The sequence below is a fragment of the Fusarium flagelliforme genome (genome assembly GCF_020744385.1).
Source record: "Fusarium flagelliforme strain FIESC 12 MPI-CAGE-AA-0113 chromosome Unknown B0J16scaffold_7, whole genome shotgun sequence".
Lineage (NCBI taxonomy): Eukaryota > Fungi > Ascomycota > Sordariomycetes > Hypocreales > Nectriaceae > Fusarium > Fusarium flagelliforme.
The window spans coordinates 1,341,220-1,366,601 of record NW_025763509.1 but is presented as its reverse complement, the minus strand read 5'-3'; the positions used below and the strand labels follow the sequence as shown (position 1 = coordinate 1,366,601).

Below are 25,382 nucleotides of genomic sequence, written 5' to 3'. Positions count from 1 at the left end.
GACTGGCGAGATCAGCACGATACTGTGACCCCTTCGTGTTGAGATCGGTTTGGCGTTCAATTGATGATGATTCAATTATTGAGGAATGGAGGCATGATGCAGCATTCGGATGTGCTGATTAACCTTTCAGGCCCGTCAGCCGGACGTCAAAAGATCATAAAACCCAGAAAAAAAAAAGATCGATCACCCAGTGCACTTTTAAAGATCGATTGATTCTCCCGTATCTCTCATCTCGGAACCGTCCCTCTCAATAAATCACGATGGACTCAGGCCTACGCGCAGTTGGATCTGTGTATCGCATTGAATTCGACTACATATAACCTAGTAAAGAATGAATTCCAGTTTCTCATAATGCCACGTATCTCTCATTGGTACCACCTGTGTGAAATCTGACACCCCAGTCAGACCATGGGTAGCAGGTGATCAAAATATCATCCGCACTCAAAGGAAGGGCTACAGCTCAAGCACGTGAGTCGGTTCCGATCGTTTCTGTCTGTCTATCTTCGTGTGCAGTCAGATTTGGCCCATCTACATATAGTATTCCATGTCTCTAGAACAATCCGAACCAAACGAGTGTCTCCTGACAGGTGGCTCTGGAGTTTCTGAACGGCCACGCGCTTTCTTCTCCTCTTCCTTCTTTTTCTTTTTCTGCTCAGTCTCGTACCTGCCGCGGATTCCATAGTAGGTAAAGATCTCGGGTGCATCGTTAGGCATTCTCTTTTCGTCGTCCTTGAAAACCATATGACGACTGATCTTGAGTATCAAGTGATTGTCATCGATGAAGTGGACTGGCACCTTCCGTCTAGAAAAATTGCCAGATTCGCCTTGAAGCTCGTGAAACCCAGCGGAGTAGTAGCTTGGCGGGATGAACCTGTCCAAGTTGCAGACATTGTTCATGCGGATGTCAATATAGCCGTCGACAGGCATTAAGGGGTCCTCAGAGTCACCGTTTTCGAAGAAATCAATCTTGTTCCCGAAAGGATCAAGTGATCCAGGGACGTGCTTAACGTGATCGGTAGAATACAGATTGAAGATCTGCCCGCCAAGACCCATCAGCCGAGGGCGTTTTTCGGTTGATGCGGCTGCTTTAGCAGCGGCTTCTTTGATTGGATTGATCTCTTTCAAGACAGACTCGAGGTCCCTGTCGATTCGCGCTTGTTCCTTCTTGGATATCTTCTTCTGGCGTGGTCCATTCTCGGATTGTTTTCTGCGTTGCTGATTTCGTTGACGCTTTCGCTCGAGATACTGTGTACCCTGAGGATCGTCCATGATAGGTTGACTTTTGGGTTAAGGTTTGGAGGAGCTTTGAAAGAATGAAGTGGATATATGATGGATAAAGCAGTTGGGATTAATCGAGTGATATCCCTTTGGGAAACAGGATTATAAACGCGTCTGGTGGGTTGGAAAGACACGAAAAGATTCGAAACGCCTTACGGATACCTTGTTTATGATCCTGCTTCTGTAATTGGCACGGCACAAAATAAAGATGTAAGTTAGCAAATCAGAATAGCGAACTCAAACCATGAGCCACATCCCCTACCTTCGCAAGGCACATTGAGTGTACATTTGGAGTGATCAACACGAATTATATTGGTAAGCTTGCACTATTTAAGCTGCGCCAGACTCTCGCCAGGTTTTGTTAGTGCTAAGGTAGCTGAGGATCAGTGCGGTACTTGTATTAGCGGCTAGAATAAGTATGAAAGGAGGTACTGTCTTAAGTCTTGTAGCGGATAGACACTATCCCTTGTGAGGTACCTCCGATGTGCCTTGCGGCAATGCAAGGGATGGTGTTAGTCCTCTGCTGTTTCATCTTGCCGCCTTTGCGTCGCGTCGCGTCGCGATTCCTCTTTGCACGCGTTTGCCCGCTTAATGTGTATCGACGTCATCGTGGTCAGTTGTCAATCTCATTCGTTCAAGAATTGCTTTTGTTGTTGGAGGTTGAACATAAATACAAGATAGAGATGGACAACCAACGCGTGTCGTGTCATGTCGTGTAGAAAATTGCAGTGCAGGTAACATACTCATACTGATAGATGCCGACCCAGCCAGTCTCCATAGCTCTTCTGTAAGGCTACTCTTGTCTTCTACCTATTGAGAGCCCATCAAACAAGGGTTTGCTAACACATTTGCACTTTCAACAAATCATTATAACTCCCATTCCTGTATTTTTCCTCTCTGAACGAGATCCCAGAGCCTGGAAGCATCAGGACCATGCTTCTGACTGAACTTCTCCCACCTCTCCCACTTCTCCCGCACCAGCCTATCCCGCTCCTCCCTTTTCGCCTTCTTCCTCTCTCTCTTTCTCTGCTTCTTCTCTGCCCTCGCTTCCTCTTGCTGATTCGCTCGCTCTATCGCAGCCATCTCCTTGGCATATTCAGCGCGGATTCCATAGTAGGTATAAATCTGGGGTGCATTCTCCGGCATCTCCTGTTCGTCCCTGAAGTAAGGGAAAGGATCCATTTCGCGACACCAGACCAAGTCACGACTGATCTTAAGCATCAAGTGATTGTCATCAATGAACTGGATGTCGGCCTTTGTGTTAGGCTTTGGGCTTGTGTCAATTCCTTTTAGCTCGCGAAATCCGGCGCAGAAGTAGCCTGGCTGTGGGAAATAGTCCAACTTGCAGATTGGGAACTGAATGAACCCAGAAGAAATGTGTGCGGCAACAGGCGCTGAAAGATCCTCAAGGAGAGCGTAGGGATTGTAAAATTCGATGTCGGTGGTAGAAAGACGCTCATTGGGGCCGTATTTGGCGCAATCAGGAGAATAAAGAGTGAAGCGCTGCTTGTTGAGACTCTTTGTCTGAGGGTGTCTCTCCGTTGATGCGGCTGCTTTGGCGGCTGCTTCTTTGACCGGCTCGAAGCAAGTCTTTCTGTTCATCAAGTCGATGTCTTTGGCAAGCTGTGATTGTTGGGTGACTCGCACTTCTTCAGCGATTCGGGACTTTTCTTCCAGAGACACTTTTGTCTTCTGCTTTCTTTTCTTGGGCTGCCGCTTTGTGCGTTGCTGTCGTTGATAATATTCACAGTCTGGGCTTTGCGATTCAGCCATGATGGTGGATAATGAATGGTGATTATTGGGTCTTGAACGTGAAAAGGCTGACAGATTTCTTTTTATTCGTAGAAGAAGATTGATCGTCTACAAATGTAAAGTTGACGACGGATAAGCCCGTATAATTATATAGCTTCTGGTCACGGACGCGTTTGAATTACATTAAGATGCGAAACGCGACTTGTCTCTACCATGTTTCAAGGTTTTCCTAGCTGCAATAACCGAAACAAATACTCGCACATTCACAATGCAGTTTAATATAAAGTTCTGTTGCATTTCTTTTTAACCTTCGCGGTATGCTTCAGCCTCTTGTTTTTTCTCCTCTTAAACTTCGTTTTGATTTAGATTATGATACTCTGTAGATTCAACCTAGATCTAAACTATATAGCATTGTGGGACAAATCACCTCAACAACGGATCGTTTCCAGGTCCCATCTTTGAGACTGTTTCCGGTTGAAGAGTTGTAAATGACGTCACAATATAGCTTCATCCTGAATCTATTCTTGATACCCTCATAATCCTTGACTGGCCAACCTCGTTCATCTTCACAAAACGGCTGGTTTGAGAGATTAGATAAAAGTAGTACTGTAGCACCCAATCTACAAAGATAAGCTCAACGTGCGGTACAGACAAGTAAACATGGTTCGTAAGTGTCTTCCTAAGACCACTCTGGAGTTCATCCTGCGAAGTAGTGAGATCGCGAGCTTCAGGAGAAACTCGTCACATATAGTGCAGAGCTGAAACATATGAAATGGCCGGAAACTCCGTTCATCTCATCCCAACACTCATTGCACAAGCAGAACAGTACGCAAGAGGCTTGCTTAGCTACAACCTCCCAAAACGCACCAATAGCCAGCCAAAACCAACTCACCTAACCCATCGGCACTCCAACCTGGTTAGCTGAGATGGCTTTGGAGAGATCAGCGGTACTGTTAGCCGACGGCGCCGAGCTGAACAAACAAGCCGAGAATAGTATTCGGCGAACATCGGATAAGTTAACCAACTACAGTCGAGGTCGAAGATCGTCAGGATAATGATGAACAGGCTTTCAGAACTGAAGCCATTGTATACCGTGCTTCAGACTGGTCATTGTTTCTGTACTATAAAGTAGGGGTCACAGTCATAAACCAAACCTCAACACATGGTAAGCAGTCATCGAGATGCGAGGCAAGGTAATGCTGATGATTTGTTCAGCTGGCTACTAGAACCTTCCTCGTCAAAATATCCTTTACAGTAAACGGAAAATTCCTAGCTGCCGGGTGACATTGATGACATTCAACACCTTTGTCTCTAAATTTACGTCAACTGTAACCTAGTTTCAGTTGTTTATTGACTAACATCGAGAAAAGAGCACCGTGAAGGATGCATCTACCAGACTGGTGCCTATCGAGACCGAAGTGGTCTTACATGTGAATACGTCGTTGGGATGGACCCTTCGATTTACAAAGACGACGAGAGGTGATGCGATAGTGATGGGTGTGCTGCACGTCGGACCCTTGGAGGAGATGAAAAAGAGGTCCGTGAACATGTTGCGCATAGAATTTCCTAAAGAGAGTACACCTTGTCAATTCCTATGAAGGCCACAGACGCAGTCTAGTTAAGCTAACAACAAACTCAAGTTAACAAACGTCTCTACGTCACGCTCAATGCTCTGATCTTCAGGTCTGTCAGACTCGGCCGAGATGACAGCCAGCGGGAGACCAATCAATGACGCCGATCCAGATGATCCTTTGATTATCGAGGGATCGAAAGTCTTCAATGACTATCTCCCGCTTTCAAGCATGAGAGAATATACTCAAATGTCCATTAACCTTTGTGCACCACTTTTTTGAACGGCTCATTCTGTGCCGTTGGAACCGAGACGGATTGAATAACCGGGTAGCTGGGAAGCAGCATTACGTCTGAGAGTGCTAAAAAGAGGCTGCTTGAGAGGTTTATAGTTCAAGGTTTCTGACCAAGTTCTCGGGACCACGGCTGCTCGGCATTTTTAGCGCATTCCCACTACTGGTGCCGAATTGTAACCCTAAAGACCCCTAATTTGGCTTTAGTGACGAAGGGATCGACAAAGCGGCTTTCCTTAATGGTTTGGCCAAAAGCCACTTGAACCAAAGGTTGGACCCTTTCGGAAATCACGGCTTCAGGTCAGTCAATGATAATCGTTGATTGTCAGGGACCTGCCCGTTGTCGTAGGTGGCTCCAACCGAAACCTTATGGAACGATTTGTATTTGGGTCGCTAACGTTTTAGTGGTTAATAATTGACGAAGCGGTTCCGGCGTTCAATGTTCGGCGAATGTTATTCAAAGTGTTGAGTAATATGCAAACGGTGCAGTCAACTACGTACAATGCTCTAGCTCTCCAGCTGTCCAGCGACCCCTAGGCTTCGTAAAGCTTAACGTCATGGTTCTGGATAGCTGTTGAGTTCAGGCACAACTGTAAAGAAATGTGAGCCCAGGCGGCAGACTCCCATACGGTGCATGATCTGTTGTTAATCGAAACTAAAATCACCTGAAGCCACTTACGACTATGCTGGCCATCTGATATGAAGTTTGCATCTCCGGCCCCCAAGCAATATCACCTAGCATGACGCACTTAACAACCCCTGGGTGGGGGAGATTCAGCTCCTACCCTCAGATATTGAGCCTCACCGTATTAACCTTTTTGACGTCATGTCTTCTATGCCCATCTATCATTGTTTAGTGTGCTGTCAAATCCCTCAAACCTTGTAAGCTTAGGTCAATGGGTGTGACGAACATGGCTGAGACACTCACCACGCATGTGAATGACGAGAATCAATACTTCACTAACTATGAGAAATCAACCTCATCGAAGAAGCAATGATCAGCATCGAGTTCAATGATAAAAGGAAGCAGTCCTTCCCGTTTGATGAGAACTCCTTTCTTCTCCAGACAGACAACAACAGTCAAGATTCCAATCAGACCCTGAAATCAACTGCCTTGCCTACTCATATCTATCAACCATACCAATCACCTTTGACAAACTCAACCAACCTCCAAAGACAACAGACAGTTTGAATCAACAACAATGACTCAACTCACCAAGTTTCTTATCATCCTCGCTGCCGCCGGCGCCCTCAGTGCTCCGGTTATCAACCCGCGCCAGCTCGGTGGTGAAGGCCAAGCTGCGGAACCACTTATCAGCGACTTCGACAACGCTGTCGGCTACGCTGGCGAGAATGCCCTGATCCATGTTTCTCATCTCATGGGCGGTGACGCTCAGGAGCCTGATGAGCCTGGACTGAACAACGGCGGCGGCGGCGGCGGCAGCACCAGCGGTGGCCCACCCCCTCCTCCTCCCGGAGGCCGCAAGCTCAGGATGGCTAAGCGACAGCTCGACAAGCTCGCCGACGGTGTTGCTGACGTTGCCAATGCTGCGGGCCTCACCGGAGAGGGCGACCTTGTTGAGACTAATGGCGATGCCATCGATGGACAACTGACCGGCGATGCAGGTCAGCTAGGAGAGCAGCTCGGAGAAGATGAGGAAACCATCGGTGAAGACGCTGGCAACCTGGTCCCCGAGAAGCTTCCCAATGCTCCCGCTACTGGCGGCGCTCCTGGTGTCCCCGGCGTCTAAGTCTGTGATCAAACTCCTCGAGGAACAATTTGTGTGTCTTTGGAATTGTTTTGAGGAGAGTTTGTCATTTGACAACCTTCCACAACTATCACTACTCAGGGTCTGAGAAATGGTAACAACGGGCAAGAGGTTGTGCGAGAAGGTGTCGAATCTGGGGCGAGGTATAATAATTTGAGAGATATTGAAAGCGAATTCAGCCATTGCTTTTAGAAGTTTTACTCAGCTAGCGCAATTCTTTAATGTCAACCATAATTTTCACACTTGTTTTCAATTAGCAGAGAGTGATCTTACGAGTAGCAACAAGTTGAGTATCACTAACATGCCATCCATTTCATGATTAGTGAAAAGAAAAGCATACTAAAGGCAGAGAAACCATAACATCAGTGACTGGTCAGTGGCCTTAAATTAATAGATGTGCAAACTTCATATAAGATACTCTTCAAACAAGTTACAGGACAGAACTGAGAGCTTTTCAACCCTTCCCGGCCTCCTCTTCAGAAGACAGGCAGATGAGCTGCATTAAACTAACAACAACTGAGTAGTTAATCAAAAGGGCGGAGTAAATTCTTTGAGGTTCCAGTCTAGGACTGGACTGATACTGTCGTGCGGCCTACTCTAAGTACCTGTTTACTTGCAATGCACCTAACAGGGGCATGAACGTGGAGGTAACATGTCACGAAAACTCAATGGACTGCACTATCCACCTGTGGGAGAATCTCACTTATGGCACTTTCGAGATGCGCCTACCGTGATCGCTAGGAGTTGCAGCACGCTGTTAGGGTTGAATAGTGATGGGAGAACAATTGTTATGGTGCCTGGCGTAATGAGTCTTCGCGGTAGTTAATAATCATTAGACGAGATTCTACCGTGTAGTAATTGAAGAGCTAGTATTGTTCGGTCCTTCCTATCTATTTAGCCGCCATCTGAAAAGTGAAAAATACCCCTTCGCTGTCTGCAAATGTTCTCCTATTATACCTCTCAGCTCAGGCGCCTGATGCCCCAGGTTCCTTATCGAGGACGGCTTGTATTTCACCGACTAGCTTGGACAACAGAAGTCGCTGGTCGTATGGTAGGGCGGAGACGTTGATGCGACTCAAATCGCTAAGCCTGCGTTGCAAGGAGACATTGTTGAGATCTTGTTCCGTACTCTGTAGACTAAGTTTACATTCCTTCATCCGCTTACCCAAAACCTCAAGCTTGGAAGGAGCTTCGCTGTACCTGCGCTCGGCTTCTTCAAGTTGTTGCGTTTGCTCTGCTTTTAGTTTCTCGGCTTTGTTGAGTGCATCCACAAGCTTCCGGTGATCACATTTGCTTGCCTCTAAAGCATCATGTAGCTGCGCTGGTACCATCTCATGGCCGTCTTGAATCGTTTTGGTCATCTGTTTGATGATAATATCGACCGTGTTGAGCTTCTTGTCAAAGTCCTGACGACGATTGGTGGCATCGTCGCATGCCGTCTTCAGCCTTTTGATGGTCTCAGGATCTCGGTCTCGAGATAGCGATGCATGTTCATCTTCAAGAACTTGCAATTGAGACTTGTACTCGGCAATACGACGCTTGAACTCTTCTATATCTTGATTGCCGGCATGAGACACCCCCTGCAGCGGAGGAAATTTGTTAGCCACAAGCTCCTTCCCACTACAATCTTTTTGACTTTGCAGGCATACAGGTGGTTGAACAACTCGCGGTTGGGATAACTCCGGCTCGGTTTTAGATCGTGCTGTGGTAGAGCTCTGGTAGTTGGACGAAGCGACGACGTTGCTTTGCCGCTTTGCTGGTTGTTTTGCGATCGAGCCATCTCCATTTCGCTTGCGCTTCGTGTTGAATGTAGATCGATGTTTCCGGGCAGTGAAATATGCATCTACCTGCGCAATTAAGCCAGGATCACCCACGCGTAACATCTCGGCGCGGAATCTCTCGGGCGTCACCAGCGCCAAGGGCTCATCGTGGCTCATTGTCCGCCTCCTGAATTCTTTGGCGATGAGGACAGTGATGAAGTCGTCGGGACTGATCTGGCGGGCATACCGCGTGCTAAACCACGTTTAGATACAGACTGGGCGCGGATACCGTGATGAGGCGTGTGCAGAAGACAATGACAAGGAATGTTTGCGCAGTGCTCGGGCGAATCGAGGCGAAGAAGGAGCTGCGATGAAGAACTTCGATGGGGACTACGTCGCAAGTAAGGAAGGTGTTATGAGAATTCAAGAAGAAAGTGTGCACACGATCGTTGGCCCAGCCTCACTTCAAGAACAAAGATATTTGAGCAGCAACGCGCGACCACCTCAGCAGGTGCACATTTTCGAAATTGCGGCAGGAGCGATTGTTTGTGGATTGCATAATGCAAAGCTGGCGATAAAATGTTCTTGTTGATAGCTGCCTGCCCGGGCACAGAGTAGGTTCTGAAAGTATGGACTGCTCCAGTGGTGTGGTGCCGCTAATCTCCAGCGCTCTACAGGGGGCATAGCCAGCCGCACAGTGGTGGATACGGCTGTGAGCCCGAGAGACTTGCAGGTTCATGGGTGGGTTGATAGCGCTTGTTTAGTGGGTATTACAGGCCACCCTGTGCCTGTCTATTGTCGGATGTGAACCTCCGTGTGGAATTGTTGAATGAACAGATGATGAACAAAGAGCGCTCGCACCGACGCAACCGGTTTGTATGAACCTCATTATAGCTTAGAACAACCTGTCTATGATTGATTAGAGTAACATAAATGTTGCGCTCTGTTCGAACGGGCAGGCAACTCTGTCAGCTTACTAATGACGTCACGTCTTTAGGTCGTTGTTGCCAAGGAGACTAATTCACGATGGAGTGAATTTTCGCGTTACGGTTCTTTGAGACTACATCTAAGAGACTCCAGTTACCATGAACAAAAAGAATTTCGATCCGACGCAGCACAGGCTCGAGTACCTCCTTCGTCATGTTGACTATGAACCCTCAATCGCAGACTATCGCTCCCTCGCAGAAGTCATCGACGGCATCGCTAAAACAGCCGTGAATTTTGCCATCATCAGCGAGGTCGATGGCGCTACAAGACTTTTGGAGACTCTTGTCAACAGAGGTATCGATCCTTTTGAACATTGCAAATGCGAGTATCCGTTTTTGAAGCCCTGCATGTATTTTGCCTGGGACGCAGCATCATCTTGGCCCTCCTGGATTCCAGAAGAGGAGCGCACCGAGGAAAAGCTTCTTGAGTTGGAAGAAGAAGCTCGCAAGCCCTGGCTTGAGCGGTTCAGCAAGGAATGGGAGGTCACGGAAGAAACGGCCGCGAAGGCTCTCGATATGGCCTACAACGGCTTGACAACAGATCTCCCAGACTGGAATGGAACTCTTGCAGGACAAGTCTTCATGGCGGAGAAGCTGCATGCGGAAGGAGAGTTCTCATACTCTGCCAGCCCAAATGGGCCCATGGCGGTCAGGTACATGAAAATAGCCATGTGGTGGCGGCATGGAATATTTCAGTATCTCTACTTGCAACTCTACCGCACGGCAGGGTTGATGATCGCCCTTGACATATACATCCGACTGAACCAAGACACCGAGTCTCGAGAGTTATTCGAGAATATATGTGAGCGAATAAACGCTTACGAGATGATCGAACAACTTGCTTGTTCTCGTCGGGTATGGAGCAAAGTCATTCTTATGCCTCAGCAGCCCATGCTTGAAATGCTCAACATCCATCCAGCCAAGGTTCGCCCGGCTGTTTCTCGCGCTGTGCAGATGGCTGAAACTCGACTCGATAACGGACCCAGGCGCCGATACGCGAAGAAGAGCATTCAGGAGCTCGTTCACATTATCAGCAAGAATACTTTCGAAAATTGCCCTTACGATGATCTAGATGTCTACCGTCCAAACGATAACCCTCGACTCAGACCCGACAACCCTGACGGCCTCCTCCGTCCGGGATGTTCGCCCTCTAAGATCAAGGCCTTGGAGAAACGACTAAAGACAACTCTGCCTGACGAGTACAAAGAATTTTTGAGAGCCACGAACGGGCTCGAAGCGATTTGGGATGGTCAGTGTGCGGTACACTACCTGGCGAGTGCTGCAGAAGTTCAGTGGGAACATGTGGACTTTCTCGAAGGAAACCCGATTCCTCTACTCCGCGAGAGTGAGCCCCAAGCACACGCCGGTAACATGCTTGACTGGCCCGTGATAGAAGAATTCCACTGCATATCTCTCTCGGGCGGCGGTAGCCATGACGAAGCAAGCGCATCCGTCCTCCTCCTTGGTCCAGAGCACATTCAACCAGCAAAAGACTACTTCTTCTCAACATATGAAGAACGAAATGAGTCGCAGCGTCGGGAGCTGGATAGCCTCGTGCAAGAGACATACGGTAGTATGGAGGCTTTCCGAGAATTGGAATCTATAATCGTGGTTTGGACGGCTTGGAACTTTACGTTCTATCCTTTCAAGGGAACGAGAGACTTTTTGGAGGCGATGGCAGAGATTTCTTTGCAGAAGAATTGGTATTGGACGTATGTGTTTGAACCAAGATTTCGGAGGATGAGGAATCAGATTGAACAAGATGACGAGGAAGATACTTGACAGACGAAGGAATTTTAATTGCACCAACACAGATACTTGAGAGCGAGGTCCGGGTGGCACAGTTTGACGAGGATGTAAAATAGACGTTTGTAACGAGATAGGCTAGTATCATTATGATTGTGAGAATAATTTAGCAAGCCATTCCTGGCATGGAGCTATTACTATCATATTTCTATTCCTTCTTACCCGTGACTGGTGTATCCCCAGTGTCATGCAGAGCATTGGGGACAGCCCTCTCTATCTCTTCTGGCAACTTCTCTTGAATCTTCTTCGGCACGACAGATTCCTCGCCATCATTCTTGGCGTGTGACTTGTTGGTCGATTGCTTAGGGTTCTTGCTGGTAGGATGAATCTTGTCCTGTTAGTCTCGCCTTTGATGGGTTTTAGTGGGGAATAAACTCACAGAGTCAGGCAATGCCTCCTCGACTCCCTTGGGAACAGCTTCTTGCAAATTTTTGGGGACCTTGGAAGGGCCGGTCGCATGTGAGACATTTTCGTCATTGCCACGCTCAATTTGTCGCATTGCTGGTAGCGTAGAGAATTGTCTTGGGGCGAGGGATTGAACCCTGACGAGGTTGAGAATTGATCTAGAGTTGCGCATACTTGTTGATGATCAATTGTTCTGATGATGCGGGGGGAAAATGAGGGATTCAATTATCCGTGAAGAAATTGTTGTTGTATAGTCCCCGGGAATCATGAACGTCATGAATTTGCTGGTGATTCATTTTGTTGCTCGTGTATCGTGCACGTCATCCTTGTCTGGAATGAGTCTGGAGAGGCGGACAGCACGTAATCATCACGTCGCGCATTACAATCATTGGCGAGATTTGAGATATGAATGACGCGTTTTGAGAAGGGGTTTGTGCTTTCTTCCAATAATAACGAGAAGGTTGAGTATTGCATTGATGGGTCGCTGTCATGTTCCAGCACGTTGAATGGGCTATTTATTATGCTTAATCTATTTTAAGATAGAAACTCGACATAGCTCGTTCTTGTGACTTCAAATATCTAGGCAACCGGCTTAGGCTGATTCAGAATCGCGTCAATGACCTTGTGATCATCATAAGTAGCAACAGTCCTCTCACACAAAGCCGCAACCCGCTCCTTACTCTGCAGACCATCTGGACAGATCAGCCAGATCACGTTGGTCATAAATGACCTTCGATACTCAATCATTACTTCAGGATCATTGTGTCGATCGAACTTGGGACCGCCAAGTCGATGTAAGGTCTCAAGATAGTGATCCAGAATTTCCATCTCATGAGCCCGACGATCTTCAACGCTGAGCATCGCTGTCATGTGGTACACCACGTCGTGGAAGCATGAGCCAAAGTGAAAGGCAGACCAATCCAGGAATCCGATGCTGTCGTCGGCGGTGAAGTAGATGTTGCCTATGTGAGTGTCGCCATGAAGAAGGGTTCTGAAGCGAGGGTTGCGCTCGGCGTAGTAGCGGTCCAGAGCTTCGTTACATCGAGTTCCATCCATGAGGTACTCTGGTAGTTGAGGACGACCTGGTCGTCGGACTACTTCATCCCAAGATCTGCACATGAAGGTCATGGCAGGATCGTAATTGTTCCAGATCCCTATCACTTGTTAGATGAAGTCGTGGAACGGAGCTTGGGAATGCTTACAAGGGTGATCATCCTGGCTCTGGCCCCAATACTGCGCATGAAGTCCTGCCAACTGCTCGACACCATTCTTGACCTTGTCAACCGAATAAGCAGCTACCTCGGCAGGAAAAGTGCATCCCTCGTTAACAAGATCGTTCATAATAGCGATACCCTGCTTCTCGCTTGTTCCGCTCCACCAGCCTTTGGGAAAGATCATGTTGTTGATGGTAGGGGCCACCTTGGAGAAGAACTCTGCTTCGCGCTGCGCCAAACTGACTGTCCATGGCTGAGCTTCAATCATCTTGGGATCGAAGACGCCCTTGACACAGATGTTCGTCGGTCTATCTTCGCTGCTCTCATCTTCGTAGGTGATGGTGTAGAAAAGCTTACTGGCTGTACCCCAGATGTTGCGTGTATTCTCGACAGATTTAATCTTGTGGCCGAGTTTGGCGCTGAACCATTCGGGAGTCAAGTCAGCTGGGAGGATTGGAAGAGTCTCACTTGTAGTAGACATATTTGCGGCTGTTGTTATTTTCCTAGACGTTTAAAGTATTGTCATGCGACACCTTGCCAACGATTGTCTTTATACTCGTGAGAAATGGAGTCACCCTTCACTGCCCACGTTGCTGCTTACGCCAAGAGTCAAAAGCATTGGTCGATATCCTAGCCCTGTAGCTCCGATGATATGCTACAATTTATCCGTATGGCTGGCCAAGGGGAGGGTTGTCAGCCTTAACTACATAAATGCATCCGAATCTCACCAGGCTAAACTGCCTTCAACACAGAATGGAGCAGTTACCCCATCTGCTCGGGCGAGGGTTCTGTTTTAAGATGGCCTCCGGAAGTGGGCCGTAGAGGAACATGGATCGTCTATCTCAATGCGACACAAACGGAATTTCCGAAATTCATGTCCCTATTGTATGGTCCATAACAAGCTTAAGGACATGGCTTCGATATCACAGATACCATCCTCAGTTGAGGTAATGATAGATAAATGGATGAAGTGTGAGTAAATATATTAAGCGACAACGTTTGGTCCCATGGTTATCTAAAACAATTTTAAACGCCAGTCCAGATGCATCACGTCTTAATCCCTCAATGATCCTCAACATCCTCATCTCGCCCAGGGTACATGATGTCCTGGGTGATGACAGCTTTCACATGACTAACAAAAACGAAGATAAAAACACAGATGATAACGATGGTCATACCAGTGGCCACCCAACCGATGGCAGGGCTTTCAAGAGCTTTAGCAATAGAAATGGTGGCCAAAGTGAAGCCTGTGTTGGGGAAGATCATCGCCCACCATCCGAGATGGAAGTATTTTGGTGGAGACCGGAGAACGGCGACGAGAGCAATGCCAAACCACCAGAGACTCAGAGCCCACAAAAAGATGGCACTCATAATAGCAATCAACTTGATAATAGCCAATGCACCAACACTGTTGCCCTGCAGGATGTCCCAGTCTGAAGGCATACCATTTGCCATACCGATCAAGGCCAGGGCGGTAAAGGCAGGTGGTCCGACACACATGAAAAGACCTGGGCGATGCTCTCGGTTTGGTAGACCTGCTTGCATCAGACGTCCAATCATGTGAGCGTACATCATGACGGCAACACTAAGCCCGAGGCCTTGACAGGTAAGACCTGCGCCAATGATCGCCAACGCATCGAGGTTGGGTTGAGTTTCTGCAATGACAGATGCGATGGTGCCTGAAAGCATGATAGGGAAGATGGGAAGGATCCAAGTAGGCATCATTGTCGACAGTGAGAAGCTGTGGGCTGCAAAGACATAGCTGTATTGGCCAATGGCTAGAAGCAGAGTGACCACCACGTAGCCCCAAAAGGAAGCTTGCACCGCCCAGACAAGGTTGGCATTATCCTTGTGTATCGCGTAACGATCGGTACTGGTGATGATGGTGGCTATCGATAAGAGACAGGTAGGCACAAAGAAGCCCTCGCGAGGATGCGTCAATGACTTGACGAATGTTCCTTGGTGTAATAGGAAACGAGAAACCATGGCAGTGCTGACAGAAGTGAAGATCAACAGGTTGAGAATGTAGATGATAAGACCGATAATCTTAAGACCGGGGAATTGATGCGGTTGGGAGAATAGCAGTAGTGATAGACCACCAGTGCTCATAGGAAGAGTATACCATGCCCAAGTGAAATGCTTCAGACGTTGGCGTAGCTTGAGCTTCGGCCGATTAGGATCGTAGATGTCGTAAGATAGATCTTGTTGTTGTTTTCGGATACTGGCTGATGGTGTTGTTGTGCCTGATTCGACATCTGTGACGGCATCTTGTTGAATAGGATCGAGGTATGATGTTCGGTTCCCGTTCATGTTATCGAGGATGAAGCTATCGCGGTCCATACTAGGATCCACTGTGGCCGCGCCCCGACAAGAGGGATGTTCCATCGTGACAGCTCTGGGGTCGGTCCGTATGCGATGAGAGTATCCTGGAGTAACAATGGGTTCCGCGGCTCTACAGTGACGGTAAAATATGGATAGATAGATCTGGTACGTAAAATAATCTGGTATAATGAGATTGATTCACAGAGGCAGCACAATTCGACGGCTTGGCAGGATCTATAAATACTGGCCTGGTAGAAAGGAGGCGATAAGCAGCTCACAGACTCGGCACCATTGCTTTTGTAATTACACATATCTCTAACAGGCGCAGTGACTCGATCGTCATTTTGTCTAAGCTGACACGCAAGCCCGCTAGCGGCGGGTAAGTCATGAGCTGCGCCGGCACTCCACTGATCAGGATAGAGATACAGGGGTCACTTTGGGCATCTACAGCCAAAGAGGTTCTGTTGAAGACTACACGATCCAGATAATAAAGATAGACTGTGGCGCCCCCTTGGCGATCGCCTTGAAGATCAGCGGTGAGCCAATGAACTATCCCTGATGAGGCTCCGCTGCACCGGCAGTGCTCATAATAGCGCCTGACTCGCGCTGTGAGGCTTAAGCACAAAGGTACCCTGTCAATGAGCCCAACCAATGAGTGCGTCAGTAGATGAGCCTCAATTAAACAATGGTAAGGCCCTAGCTCGTATCGAATCTCTCTGAAATCTATGTCTGAAGATCGTTCTCAAACACGACTAGTGTTTGGTGGCGATGCCAAGAAATCGTGGTCGTTGAAACGCAACCTCTCAGGTCTCTTATCTCGCATGCGAAATGAGGAATCTTGATAAGAACGTAGTAGCTTCTCGTCACATGGAAGGATGGTTGGATGATAAGCTTTACCCTGGGAATGACACGTTCATAGTGGGTCGAATGCTTGCTGCGCTCAGACTGTCATATAACAATTCTCCGTTTTAACTTGAAACCATGTTTGAAGATCACGGAAAACTCCGTAAAGCTTTTTTTTTTGTTTATCCCTTACACGTGAGAATGAACGCGGAGGGTATAAGCATACTTTCAAGGTTGTGGACGTGCATGTTTATGGTCCAGGCAACGGGTGGTCTTTTAATCTATATGCATATGCATTTAAACTAAAAATACACACTCCTTAATATTAACAAAGTTGGTGCTTCTTTCTGTACTTAAAACCGATTACAATGCTTCTGTTGTTGCTCAAGGGTAGGTCTATGATAACCGGTGCAACTATTCCGGCCTTTCCGCAGGGACCTTCGAAAAGACGTCATGATACGAAACTGGAGATTGCCGGCAATAAAGTTATTGGAATGAGAAAATAGTGTTTCATTTACACGTAATATCAATCTGCCGCTCTGACAATGTCGACACGTAATGTGATACCTGAATCGCCACAAGCTTTGCTACTCACTAGTTCTGACGATGCTCCTCGCACGATTAGATCAAGATGATTGCTTCAAAAGGTTCCCATCAAACGTGTATATCATCTGTCACCGCCCCAAACTGATCATCCGGTCTCTGAGAAATCTACCTCCTGGTTCACCTTGGCACTATCATTACTCCCCTGTCGCGCCTTAAGCTCCTGCGCTTTGGCCGCCAAATGCTGGACTGCAGAGGCATCCGCAAACTCTATGACCTTGCTGATCTTGGTGCCGTCCTCGTTCAGATAGAAAGTCCAAGAAAATTCCATGGTCAGAACCTCCCCGTCCTTGAATTTGAAGTCAGATGTGCTATTGACCGCTGCCATTCGAGCTTCGGTGTCGATCGCCAAGTGCTTGTTGACAGTGTTGTAGACACCGCCGATTGTGAGATCATCAATATAGAGCTGCTCGTACATGTCGTTGGGCATGAGGAATGTCTCTGGAGCGCCAAGAGCTTTGCAAAGCGACACAGGGACCAATTGACGTGTACAATCTGCAGTGACGTCGCGATTGATCAGCGAGGTGTCATTCTGTTCTCTTCCATCCTCATAGGACGACAAGAAGCTATTGATTGTTGCTTCAATCGTCTTTCTGATGTCCGTAGATGTGGCTGTTTGGCTTTTAGTCATCCTTATCGAGTTCAGGCAGCAGATGAAAAGAAATTGCAACAAATCCCGGGATTTGAAGGATCGGAGTTGGGGATGCAGGTGCCTTTTGTAAAGATAGTTCGGCTAGCCAAGTCCAGTCGCTCACATAAGCTGACGCTCTTGGTGGTCAGCAAACATGGAATCCTCTCATAGTAACGACCTCCGAAGCGCGCGCGAAGTCTAAGTATGATGCTTTAAATGGTGATTGGTAGTGACTTCTGACAGGCTCTAGATGCGGATAAAGTCTCGGCCGGAACTCATGTGAGCTATCCGTAGATACAGGCACATTGAGCCAACACAAACCTGTGAACACAATTACTTCTCAAATTCCAACCAACCCTACAGAAGAAGACCTCATAGCCACTAACACGGATTTCTCGCGTCGTACAAAAAAGGATTATAATGAATCCGGCCAAGTACAGTAAAGTCAGGCTGGCGGCTCTAGGGCTTCATCAATTGGCCGAGAAGCATGTCTGAATTTCAGCTGAAAAGAATCAGGCTGTGCCGAGAACACGTTTGCGAAGAACGTCGACTTTGCTTCTCTCTTCAATTAATTTCGATCGCCATCCATTTAGATATAAAACCTGTGAAATGGGTTACAACTGCTCCTTTGATGCTCGAGGTAGCGAAGTTGAGCCGTATGGTGATATAGCAGGACCCGGCGTAAGTTTACCAGCATACCTCACTGTGCCACCTTCTTACAAGTAAAAAGAAAACTGACAAGAAGGGAAATAGGTCATCGCCGGCTTCTTGGGCACCGCTTGGCTTGCTGTCATTTTTGTTTTACTACACTATCTCTTTGTCTTTGACCCATATGAGGATCCTTTCCAGGGCGGCAACGGAAACAACTCGGGTGATGCTGACAGACAGTGGCGAGCGAATCCCATCGATTCTTTGGTAAAGAGTATAGTGAAAAAGGGCTTGGAGCGTATGAACGTTGGATCAAGTTGGGCCTACGGTCTGGAAATGGTAAGCCTATCCCGTTCTCCATGAATTATCTCCATGCTGATATGCTGCTGCCAGTCGATCCTGGGCATGTGTGATGTCCAATTTGTGACGGGTCTTGGTATTCTCATCAGCGGATTTATCGACCTGCCCAAGGGTATATCAGCCTACCACTTCATCCTCGTCACACATCTAGCATGGTTCTCCAACTTGACACATATTTGTGGTCTCACTGTCCTACGTCAATACTTTCATACTCGCCCTACAGAAAAGCTCATTCGCATCATCTGTATGATCATACTGGCTATCATGCTACTCGTGGCGATCGGACCAACACTGTTCTTCAATTGGGCACATTCAGATGAGGGTACTGCGAGCCTCGCTGGAACAAGTGCTATATGCTTCTACAACCCCTCCAGATCGGCTGACTGGCATGAACGTACCACGGATCAATGGGCTGACCTTGGCGGGTCAACAGCCTTTCAATCTGGCATAATGTCAGTTATCCTGTTAGTTTTGAGTCTCCTCAGTCGTACAATCAAGTTCCACTACGCATTCTCAAACTACTTTAAACGAATTCGAAATTATTACGACCGCAAGCGTGTACACCAGACAGAGACTTTGGCGAACCGTGGCACGGAGACTAGCGGTATAAGGGCTATAGTAGTCCGCCGGGCTTTACTTTATAGTCAAGTGGCCAGCTCTCTAACTGTCCGATTATATTCTGATCTCGTTATCTCGACATTATCGGACGTAAGTGTACCACTATCTAAATTACATGTATTCGGAAAGACACTGAGCATGGGGAATAGCTTTATTGGCTGGTTGTCTCTGCCGCCTGGGGCACAGCCAAACTCTTCATGACGAAATTCAGCGCCACAGTTGATGAGAACGACTGGACGTTTGGTCAAGTCCTTCCGGCTTTTCTTCTCATTGGTCCTATTGCTACTGCAGTTAAGGGAGCGCTTGACAGGCAGATCAATAGCCCGCAATCTACTATTAATGAGTCAACCACACCTGCAGAACAAAACGCCTCCGACGACCATGCGGCGATATTTCATGATGCTGAACATCTCAACGAACCCATCGAAATGCGCCGTTTCCGTCAACATCTATCTAACTGCTTAGGAAGGAATTACTACGATACCTCGACCTGCTCATGGATCATCCCAGTGTTCTGCTTCTTGTGTATTCAGATTCTGGAAGTCACTGTCTTGATGTTTTTGGAACTTGTCGTCCAGAGATCTAGTGCGACGAACGCTCTCTTTGCTGTGTTCTTTCTTATTGTTATAATCTCCCCTACTGCCACCTACCTCTTAATCCTCTCTTGTCTCTTTTTCGAGCATTCTGGTACGGATGATAGAGGATATCTTGTTGCTTTCTCTGCATTCATCTCGATGGTGCTTTTGGGCCTTTATTCAATGTATCCTGTATGGGGAGTTCTCTATCCGTATAGCCCATCGGGTACTGAGACCAGTGCATCCAGAATTGGCCAGGACCCGGTAATACTAGGCGTATCAGCCCCCTTGTTCCTCATGGCAGTCTTAGGATATACAGCACCGCTCTGGATCTTTGGAAAGTAGCCCAACAACTATTAAATACAAAACTAGCCCTGAGACCGATCTTTACCAACGAGGAATCTTCTCTGAGAAGTCCGGCTGGAACCTCTTCATATAACTCGTATCATCACGCTTCTTCAATCCACAATCCAAATACTGCTGATGAAGCTTCACCAACCTCTCCCTATCCAACTCGATACCCAAACCAGGACCTGATGGCACTATCACACCACCTTCTTTCCACTTCAAGGCTCCATCAATAACAACATCTTCGTCACGCCGTTTCCATGGCCAATGTGTGTCGCAGGCGTAATCGAGATTGGGAGTTGCAGAGGCGAGATGTGTCATTGCAGCAAGCGAGATACCCAAGTGGCTATTGGAGTGCATGGAAAGACGGAGACCCCATGTAGCACAGATGGACGCTAGCGTTTGAGACTTGCGGAGACCGCCCCAGAAGTGATGGTCGGACAAGATGACCTGGACAGCGTTTTGGAGGATAGAGGGAGGGAGGTGATCGAAAGCGACTACTGCCATGTTTGTAGCAAGAGGCATTGAAGCTTCCTTGGCCACGGCGGCCATGCCCTCAATTTCACCAGCTGGGTCTTCCAAATACTCCACGATGCCCTCGAGCTCTTTGGCAACCCACTTAGAAGTCTCAACAGTCCACGCCGCGTTTGGATCAAGCCTCAATGGCAGGTCGGGGAACGCTTCATGGAGAGCTTTGATGGCTGCGACTTCTTCGGCAGGAGGGAAAACACCACCCTTGAGCTTGATGGCCTTGAAGCCGTACTCATCTATGATCTTTCTTGCTTGCTTCACAACTCCTTCGGGATCTAACGCAGCGCCATATTCATCGTCCTCGTCACCTGGATGGCCCACCCATTTGTAGAAGAGATAAGCAGAGTACTGGACAGAATCTCGGACACGTCCGCCGAGCAAGTCGCTAACGGATATGCCTGATAGTTTGCCCTGAAGATCGAGGCAGGCGACTTCGAAAGGGGAAAAGACTTTGTCTGCGACGGAGGCTGTCACGACCATTCCGCCCATTCCATCGCCGCCTGTGTTGGTGTCATTGCGGAGAGACTCAACGCATTTTTGGTAGATAATGTTTGTGCTGTATATAGAAAGACCCTTGATCTTATCCGCTGCCTTTTGCAACCGATCTAGATGTGCGGAGTCTCCATAAGATTCTCCAAGACCATAAGAGTCCTCTGTGATAATTTCGATAATGCTGCGTAGCGCATATGGTTCATGAACTCCCACGCTATTCAGCAGTGGCATATCATGGAATGCCACGGGGGTAATGACGATATCCTTGATGATACTGCGTTGAGTCATGGCTGCTGTGTAGTTGCAACAAATTTGTTGAGGCGGTCGAGCTGGATACTATGTTCAGGACTGTTTGAATGGTGGACTATTTATTCCGAGATTGGCAAGATCAGACGATGTGCTCTCATCAGTGGCTGTATTACGTGCGGGGTAGCTTTCGGTTCCTCGCATGTAACCATCACAGCTCTCATGCGTGATTCTCGTTGTGTGGTATTACATGGAGTTGTTTCCGTATCACCTGCACAAAAACACGTATAGGAAAAGGAAAGCACGGACATGTTTCCTTTGGGGGTTGCAGAGTGGCTGGCATTGCATGGTTCGGATGCATGGACGGATAACTATATGATTGGATGCTTATCCGTACGAGACCAAATCCGTCGATCGGCACATCCTCCAGACCAGGATAACTTCATTTTCCGTGCAATGAGACCTCCAGCTTTCTACCCCGCACTTCATGGTAGTCTAGCCAGGGTTAGCTTTCCACGCCAAGCCTGGGGTTAACTTGTTTGTCTGGGGAAAGACGACATGATGGGGCATATTCTTAAGCTAATCTGGCCAGTGGCTTTTCTCTCCCATTGCTTTTCCAGATCGGAAGATTAAGTATAATACCCAGCCTTGTCTTTCGATCAATCATCTCGTCATTCAGCATCTTCCCTCCTCGAACTTGTCTTGTCTCACAGTCATCAACACAAGTTCTTCATCATGGCTCAACGAAGCTCCATCTCCAAGAGCGACGTCGAAGTCGCCGACCACAAGCCATCTCACCTCGAAAACACCAACGAAGCAATCGAGATCGGCGGTTTCCGTGTCTTCGGTCTAGACCCTGACGATGCCGACTTCTACAATAGCTACACTGAGGAGCAGCGAAAGAAGGTCTTCCGAAAAGTTGACGTTCGGCTTGTTCCCATGCTTGCGCTGCTGTACCTGATTTGCCACATTGATCGTGCGAATATCGGTAACGCAAAGATTGAGGGCATGGTTGAGGACTTGGGCATGACTGGTGTCCAGTACAACACCATCTTGTCTATCTGTATGGCTCTCCAATGATTCCAATTGAGATGTGATATACTAACGTACAGACAGTCTTTGTCCCTTACGTCCTCCTCGAAGTCCCCAGTAACATCTTGCTCAAGAAGTTCAACCGACCTTCCATGTACCTTGGCATTCTTACCGTTTGCTGGGGCATCGTCATGACCTGCACTGGACTTGTACAAAACTTTGGCGGTCTGATGGCTACACGAGTTCTCCTCGGTATTTTTGAGTAAGTAGAATGCGCCCGATAGACAAGCTTCACAAGCTAATGGGAGAACAGAGCCGGCTTCTTCCCCGGTGCCATCTACCTGTGCAGTTACTGGTACATGCCCAAGGACTTGTCTACTCGAATCTCATACTTTTACTGCGCCAGTGCCTTGTCGGGAGCCTTCTCCGGTCTTCTCGCTGCTGGTATCGCCGAGATGGACGGCGTTGCAGGTCTTGAGGGTTGGCGATGGATCTTTCTTCTCGAGGGCATAGTTACCGTTATTCTCGGTGTCGCATGCTTCTTCTTCCTTATCGACACACCTGCTCTGTCTTCGCGCTGGTTGGAACCCGAAGAAATTCGATTCCTTGAGCTTTCCATGTTCATTAAGCAGGGTGGTGGCTTCCAGGAAGAAACCACAGTCCGCTGGAAGGATATCAAGATGGTGCTTACCAACTGGCGTGTCTACGTCCAGGCCTACTTTCTTCTCTGCCAGTCTGCTCTCTCTTATGGTATGTCTTTCCAAAAATCACTACGAATCTCACCGCTAACTCGTTTCAGGTACCAAGTTCACTCTACCATCCATCACCAAGGCCATGGGTTTCAGCAACACCAACGCTCAGCTTACCTCAGCTCCCCCATATGTCGCCGCTGCCATCTCTGCCATTTGCTTCGCCAAGGTCTCGGATCGTTTCTTCTGGCGCATGCCTTTCGTCGCTATTCCCATGATCATCGTCACAATCGCATACTCGGTCATCATTTCTCTCAAGGGTGAACTCGAGTCCAAGAAGGGTGTCGCCTACTTCGGCGTCGTGCTTGCTGTCGTTGGTATTTACCCAATCCAAGCCGCAGCCGCTTCATGGAACGCCAACAACATCGCGCCTTCATCTCGCCGAGCCATTGGTATCGCACTCATGAACTGTGTCGGAAACGTTGGTGGTATCGTCGGTAGTTTCATGTACCTCGAGAGTGAGAAGCCCAAGTACTACACTGGTTTCGGTCTCAGTTTGGCCTTTGGAGCAACTGGTCTTATGGTTGCTTTGCTCTTGGAGATGAGCTACAAGCATGCCAATGCTCGTAAGGCTAAGATCGCAGAGGAGGCTAAGAGGAAGTACACCGAGGAGGAGTTGTTTGAGATGGGCGACAGATCCCCACTGTTCAAGCACGTCCTGTAAATGTCTGTTGGAGAGTTGTCGAAGGAAGGAAGAGTGATACCCAGGCAAGCCTCATCTAGTGAAGCTTCTGGGAATGGCAATTTTGTTTATGATCGAAAACTGAGATAGTTAGTTGGTTATGACGTTACGAATTATAATTGAAGTTGATACCCAACATATTCTGCATGCCATGGAAAATCTGCCCGAGTCCACCTAACAATACAGCCTTGTTGAGCTGCAATTCTTATTCGGGCTTATAAACAGAACAAGACGCACCTACAAGCATGCAGGCTCGAGAACACAGCGCTGTCTTGTCTATGAAAGAACCGCAGACGATTGGCAAAGTGCTGATATTACTGGTCAGTGGGAGCAAATGTCCTCTGTAGGTGAAGGGGTTGATGTTAGTAACACCATGAGACTACAGGTTCTTTAATGTATTCAAGGACTCATAGGTTTCAGAAGTCAAGTTCATGTTGTTACCATATGATATTTAGTCAGCCCATCCCTAATGCACCTCCACGCCGTTCTGCGCTCCATTGGTGATCCCATTCTTGATCTCCTTCGCCACCCCATTTGTACCATTTGTATGACCATTCTCCATGGCCGGCTTGAGAGTAGCCTCAAAGCTCAACATCTCAGAAATCTGGGACTCGATGCTCTTCTTGGCAGCATCGGTAGGCTCGACGTACGGCCTTCTTGGCTTGAGCTTATCTGCCGCACCCTTGATGCCTGCCGCCTTGGCTGTGCTTAGCGTCGCCGCGTACTTGACTGATGCAATACCCGCCTTGCAAGGTTGTTCTGCTAACGCAGCCTTTTTATGCAAAGCCATGGCTTCCTGGAACTTTCCTTCTTGATAGAGGTTGTAGATGTGCACGATGGTCTTGGGTACCACGTTGGCGAAACCGGCAATGGTACCGTGAGATCCAGCTGCCAGACCCCCTATTAAGAAGTCAGACTGGCCACCGTAGATCGAGAAACGCTCCTCTGGGAGTTCAGCAGCGAGTCTTGTGATCTTGGCCACTGCTCCACATGTGAGCTTGACGCCGACGATATTGCTATGCTTCTTTGCTAAAGCAGCAATAGTGGCAGAGTCCAGGTCGATACCATTGCAAACAACGGGAAAGTTGTAGATAACGATAGGAAGGGGACTCCTCGTAGCTACGTCATCGAAGAAGTTGTTGATCACCTCTGGTGTCGTCTGCTTGCCGAAGTAAGCAGGAGGGAGAAGTAAGACATAGTTCGCCCCAGCATCAGCTGCATCGCCGATGAACTCAAGCACTTGTTTGTTTGAGTGGCCACCGACACCGGCCATGATAGGGAAGTCTGGCCCACATGCTTTGCGAGCTGTTTGCAACAATGCCTTGCGCTCTTCGCGCGTCAACAAGAATGTCTCAGCGTTGGTTCCAAGCACGACGAGACCTGCTAAGCCTGTCTTGGAGAGATATGAGTAATAAGCTGCTTGCGACTCGGTGTCAAGCTCATCTGTGTCGTGGTTGAAGAATGTGATGGCGGGCGCCCATACGCCGCTTGGTGGTGCTCTTGGCGAAGACATATTGATAGATAATGGTAGAGAAGGGGTTTGGTCGGGCAATTACGCTAGCTCTAGCAAGGTTCAAAGAAGGATACGAGTACTTAAGGTCAACGGTAATTCGCCTTAGCTTCAGTACGCAAGCTCCAGCAATGCCGTAACCCGAGCCCGACCTCCACTCCCGGATCGACACTGATAAGCTCGTTTTAATCCTATTTGTTGACCCATTTTCTCATGCAGGTATCGCCGGATGATGTCCGTTGGAGGCTGATCAAGCATGGATAAGCTGCCGCGAATGTCACCTGCGATACTTGTTCCGTAGCGAGCTGTGGGGGTTTGCATGCATTTCGGAAAAGGAATTGGTGAGGGGGTTGGCTAAGT

General features: G+C 48.1%; 13 protein-coding genes across 13 annotated transcripts; 4 read left to right on the top strand and 9 right to left on the bottom strand.

The window, feature by feature from the left end:
* Nucleotides 1–321: 321 nt before the first annotated feature.
* On the bottom strand, nucleotides 322–1,292 carry B0J16DRAFT_375445 (uncharacterized protein). The gene has a single exon (XM_046130691.1). The coding sequence runs from the start codon at nucleotides 1,267–1,269 to the stop codon at nucleotides 529–531; it is 741 nt and encodes a 246-aa protein (XP_045978971.1). The 5' UTR covers nucleotides 1,270–1,292; the 3' UTR covers nucleotides 322–528.
* Nucleotides 1,293–2,145: 853 nt separating this feature from the next.
* Nucleotides 2,146–3,051, bottom strand: B0J16DRAFT_418099 (uncharacterized protein; the record flags this gene model as incomplete). The annotated part of the gene is made up of 1 exon (XM_046133735.1): nucleotides 2,146–3,051. One exon carries the CDS (start codon nucleotides 3,049–3,051, stop codon nucleotides 2,146–2,148), a length of 906 nt encoding a protein of 301 aa, XP_045978970.1.
* A 3,043-nt stretch (nucleotides 3,052–6,094) lies between these two features.
* Nucleotides 6,095–6,643, top strand: B0J16DRAFT_388452 (uncharacterized protein; the record flags this gene model as incomplete). Its single annotated transcript, XM_046131745.1, has 1 exon — nucleotides 6,095–6,643. One exon carries the CDS (start codon nucleotides 6,095–6,097, stop codon nucleotides 6,641–6,643), a length of 549 nt encoding a protein of 182 aa, XP_045978969.1.
* Nucleotides 6,644–7,527: 884 nt separating this feature from the next.
* On the bottom strand, nucleotides 7,528–8,964 carry B0J16DRAFT_183455 (uncharacterized protein). Its single transcript, XM_046122672.1, has 2 exons — nucleotides 8,311–8,964; nucleotides 7,528–8,241 (listed from the first exon to the last, which is right to left on the bottom strand). The coding sequence occupies exons 1-2, from the start codon at nucleotides 8,596–8,598 to the stop codon at nucleotides 7,627–7,629; spliced, it is 903 nt and encodes a 300-aa protein (XP_045978968.1). The 5' UTR covers nucleotides 8,599–8,964; the 3' UTR covers nucleotides 7,528–7,626.
* Nucleotides 8,965–9,487: 523 nt separating this feature from the next.
* Nucleotides 9,488–11,337, top strand: B0J16DRAFT_348898 (uncharacterized protein). Its single transcript, XM_046128814.1, has one exon. It carries the CDS (start codon nucleotides 9,507–9,509, stop codon nucleotides 11,187–11,189), a length of 1,683 nt encoding a protein of 560 aa, XP_045978967.1. The 5' UTR covers nucleotides 9,488–9,506; the 3' UTR covers nucleotides 11,190–11,337.
* Nucleotides 11,338–11,361: 24 nt separating this feature from the next.
* Nucleotides 11,362–11,712, bottom strand: B0J16DRAFT_388449 (uncharacterized protein; the record flags this gene model as incomplete). The annotated part of the gene is made up of 2 exons (XM_046131744.1): nucleotides 11,362–11,541; nucleotides 11,593–11,712. The coding sequence occupies 2 exons, from the start codon at nucleotides 11,710–11,712 to the stop codon at nucleotides 11,362–11,364; spliced, it is 300 nt and encodes a 99-aa protein (XP_045978966.1).
* A 464-nt stretch (nucleotides 11,713–12,176) lies between these two features.
* Nucleotides 12,177–13,313, bottom strand: B0J16DRAFT_404371 (kinase-like domain-containing protein; the record flags this gene model as incomplete). Its single annotated transcript, XM_046132795.1, has 2 exons — nucleotides 12,177–12,772; nucleotides 12,821–13,313. The coding sequence occupies 2 exons, from the start codon at nucleotides 13,311–13,313 to the stop codon at nucleotides 12,198–12,200; spliced, it is 1,068 nt and encodes a 355-aa protein (XP_045978965.1). The 3' UTR covers nucleotides 12,177–12,197.
* A 486-nt stretch (nucleotides 13,314–13,799) lies between these two features.
* On the bottom strand, nucleotides 13,800–15,385 carry B0J16DRAFT_348897 (voltage-dependent anion channel-domain-containing protein). The gene has a single exon (XM_046128813.1). The coding sequence runs from the start codon at nucleotides 15,215–15,217 to the stop codon at nucleotides 13,895–13,897; it is 1,323 nt and encodes a 440-aa protein (XP_045978964.1). The 5' UTR covers nucleotides 15,218–15,385; the 3' UTR covers nucleotides 13,800–13,894.
* Nucleotides 15,386–16,506: 1,121 nt separating this feature from the next.
* On the bottom strand, nucleotides 16,507–17,286 carry B0J16DRAFT_348896 (uncharacterized protein). Its single transcript, XM_046128812.1, has one exon. The coding sequence runs from the start codon at nucleotides 17,229–17,231 to the stop codon at nucleotides 16,689–16,691; it is 543 nt and encodes a 180-aa protein (XP_045978963.1). The 5' UTR covers nucleotides 17,232–17,286; the 3' UTR covers nucleotides 16,507–16,688.
* A 554-nt stretch (nucleotides 17,287–17,840) lies between these two features.
* Nucleotides 17,841–19,777, top strand: B0J16DRAFT_404368 (uncharacterized protein; the record flags this gene model as incomplete). The annotated part of the gene is made up of 4 exons (XM_046132794.1): nucleotides 17,841–17,912; nucleotides 17,985–18,218; nucleotides 18,273–18,947; nucleotides 19,007–19,777. 4 exons carry the CDS (start codon nucleotides 17,841–17,843, stop codon nucleotides 19,775–19,777), a joined length of 1,752 nt encoding a protein of 583 aa, XP_045978962.1.
* On the bottom strand, nucleotides 19,565–21,308 carry B0J16DRAFT_348895 (enolase C-terminal domain-like protein). The gene has a single exon (XM_046128811.1). It carries the CDS (start codon nucleotides 21,089–21,091, stop codon nucleotides 19,820–19,822), a length of 1,272 nt encoding a protein of 423 aa, XP_045978961.1. The 5' UTR covers nucleotides 21,092–21,308; the 3' UTR covers nucleotides 19,565–19,819.
* A 296-nt stretch (nucleotides 21,309–21,604) lies between these two features.
* B0J16DRAFT_292406 (major facilitator superfamily domain-containing protein) lies at nucleotides 21,605–23,586 on the top strand. Its single transcript, XM_046124326.1, has 4 exons — nucleotides 21,605–22,112; nucleotides 22,166–22,343; nucleotides 22,395–22,831; nucleotides 22,881–23,586. Exons 1-4 carry the CDS (start codon nucleotides 21,785–21,787, stop codon nucleotides 23,492–23,494), a joined length of 1,557 nt encoding a protein of 518 aa, XP_045978960.1. The 5' UTR covers nucleotides 21,605–21,784; the 3' UTR covers nucleotides 23,495–23,586.
* A 256-nt stretch (nucleotides 23,587–23,842) lies between these two features.
* Nucleotides 23,843–25,082, bottom strand: B0J16DRAFT_348892 (uncharacterized protein). Its single transcript, XM_046128810.1, has one exon. It carries the CDS (start codon nucleotides 25,023–25,025, stop codon nucleotides 23,979–23,981), a length of 1,047 nt encoding a protein of 348 aa, XP_045978959.1. The 5' UTR covers nucleotides 25,026–25,082; the 3' UTR covers nucleotides 23,843–23,978.
* Between the last annotated feature and the right edge of the window lie 300 nt (nucleotides 25,083–25,382).

Excerpts from the sequence above, each read along its gene's own strand:
- B0J16DRAFT_375445 (XM_046130691.1), bottom strand. The coding sequence starts at position 1,269 with ATGGACGATCCTCAGGGTACACAGTATCTCGAGCGAAAGCGTCAACGA.
- B0J16DRAFT_183455 (XM_046122672.1), bottom strand. The coding sequence starts at position 8,598 with ATGAGCCACGATGAGCCCTTGGCGCTGGTGACGCCCGAGAGATTCCGC. Across the intron at positions 8,242-8,310 it reads CGCGAGTTGTTCAACCACCT|GGGGTGTCTCATGCCGGCAA; the intron begins GTATGCCTGCAA and ends CCTCCGCTGCAG.
- B0J16DRAFT_348898 (XM_046128814.1), top strand. The coding sequence starts at position 9,507 with ATGAACAAAAAGAATTTCGATCCGACGCAGCACAGGCTCGAGTACCTC.
- B0J16DRAFT_348897 (XM_046128813.1), bottom strand. The coding sequence starts at position 15,217 with ATGGAACATCCCTCTTGTCGGGGCGCGGCCACAGTGGATCCTAGTATG.
- B0J16DRAFT_348896 (XM_046128812.1), bottom strand. The coding sequence starts at position 17,231 with ATGACTAAAAGCCAAACAGCCACATCTACGGACATCAGAAAGACGATT.
- B0J16DRAFT_348895 (XM_046128811.1), bottom strand. The coding sequence starts at position 21,091 with ATGACTCAACGCAGTATCATCAAGGATATCGTCATTACCCCCGTGGCA.
- B0J16DRAFT_292406 (XM_046124326.1), top strand. The coding sequence starts at position 21,785 with ATGGCTCAACGAAGCTCCATCTCCAAGAGCGACGTCGAAGTCGCCGAC. Across the intron at positions 22,113-22,165 it reads CAACACCATCTTGTCTATCT|TCTTTGTCCCTTACGTCCTC; the intron begins GTATGGCTCTCC and ends ACGTACAGACAG. Across the intron at positions 22,344-22,394 it reads GTTCTCCTCGGTATTTTTGA|AGCCGGCTTCTTCCCCGGTG; the intron begins GTAAGTAGAATG and ends ATGGGAGAACAG.
- B0J16DRAFT_348892 (XM_046128810.1), bottom strand. The coding sequence starts at position 25,025 with ATGTCTTCGCCAAGAGCACCACCAAGCGGCGTATGGGCGCCCGCCATC.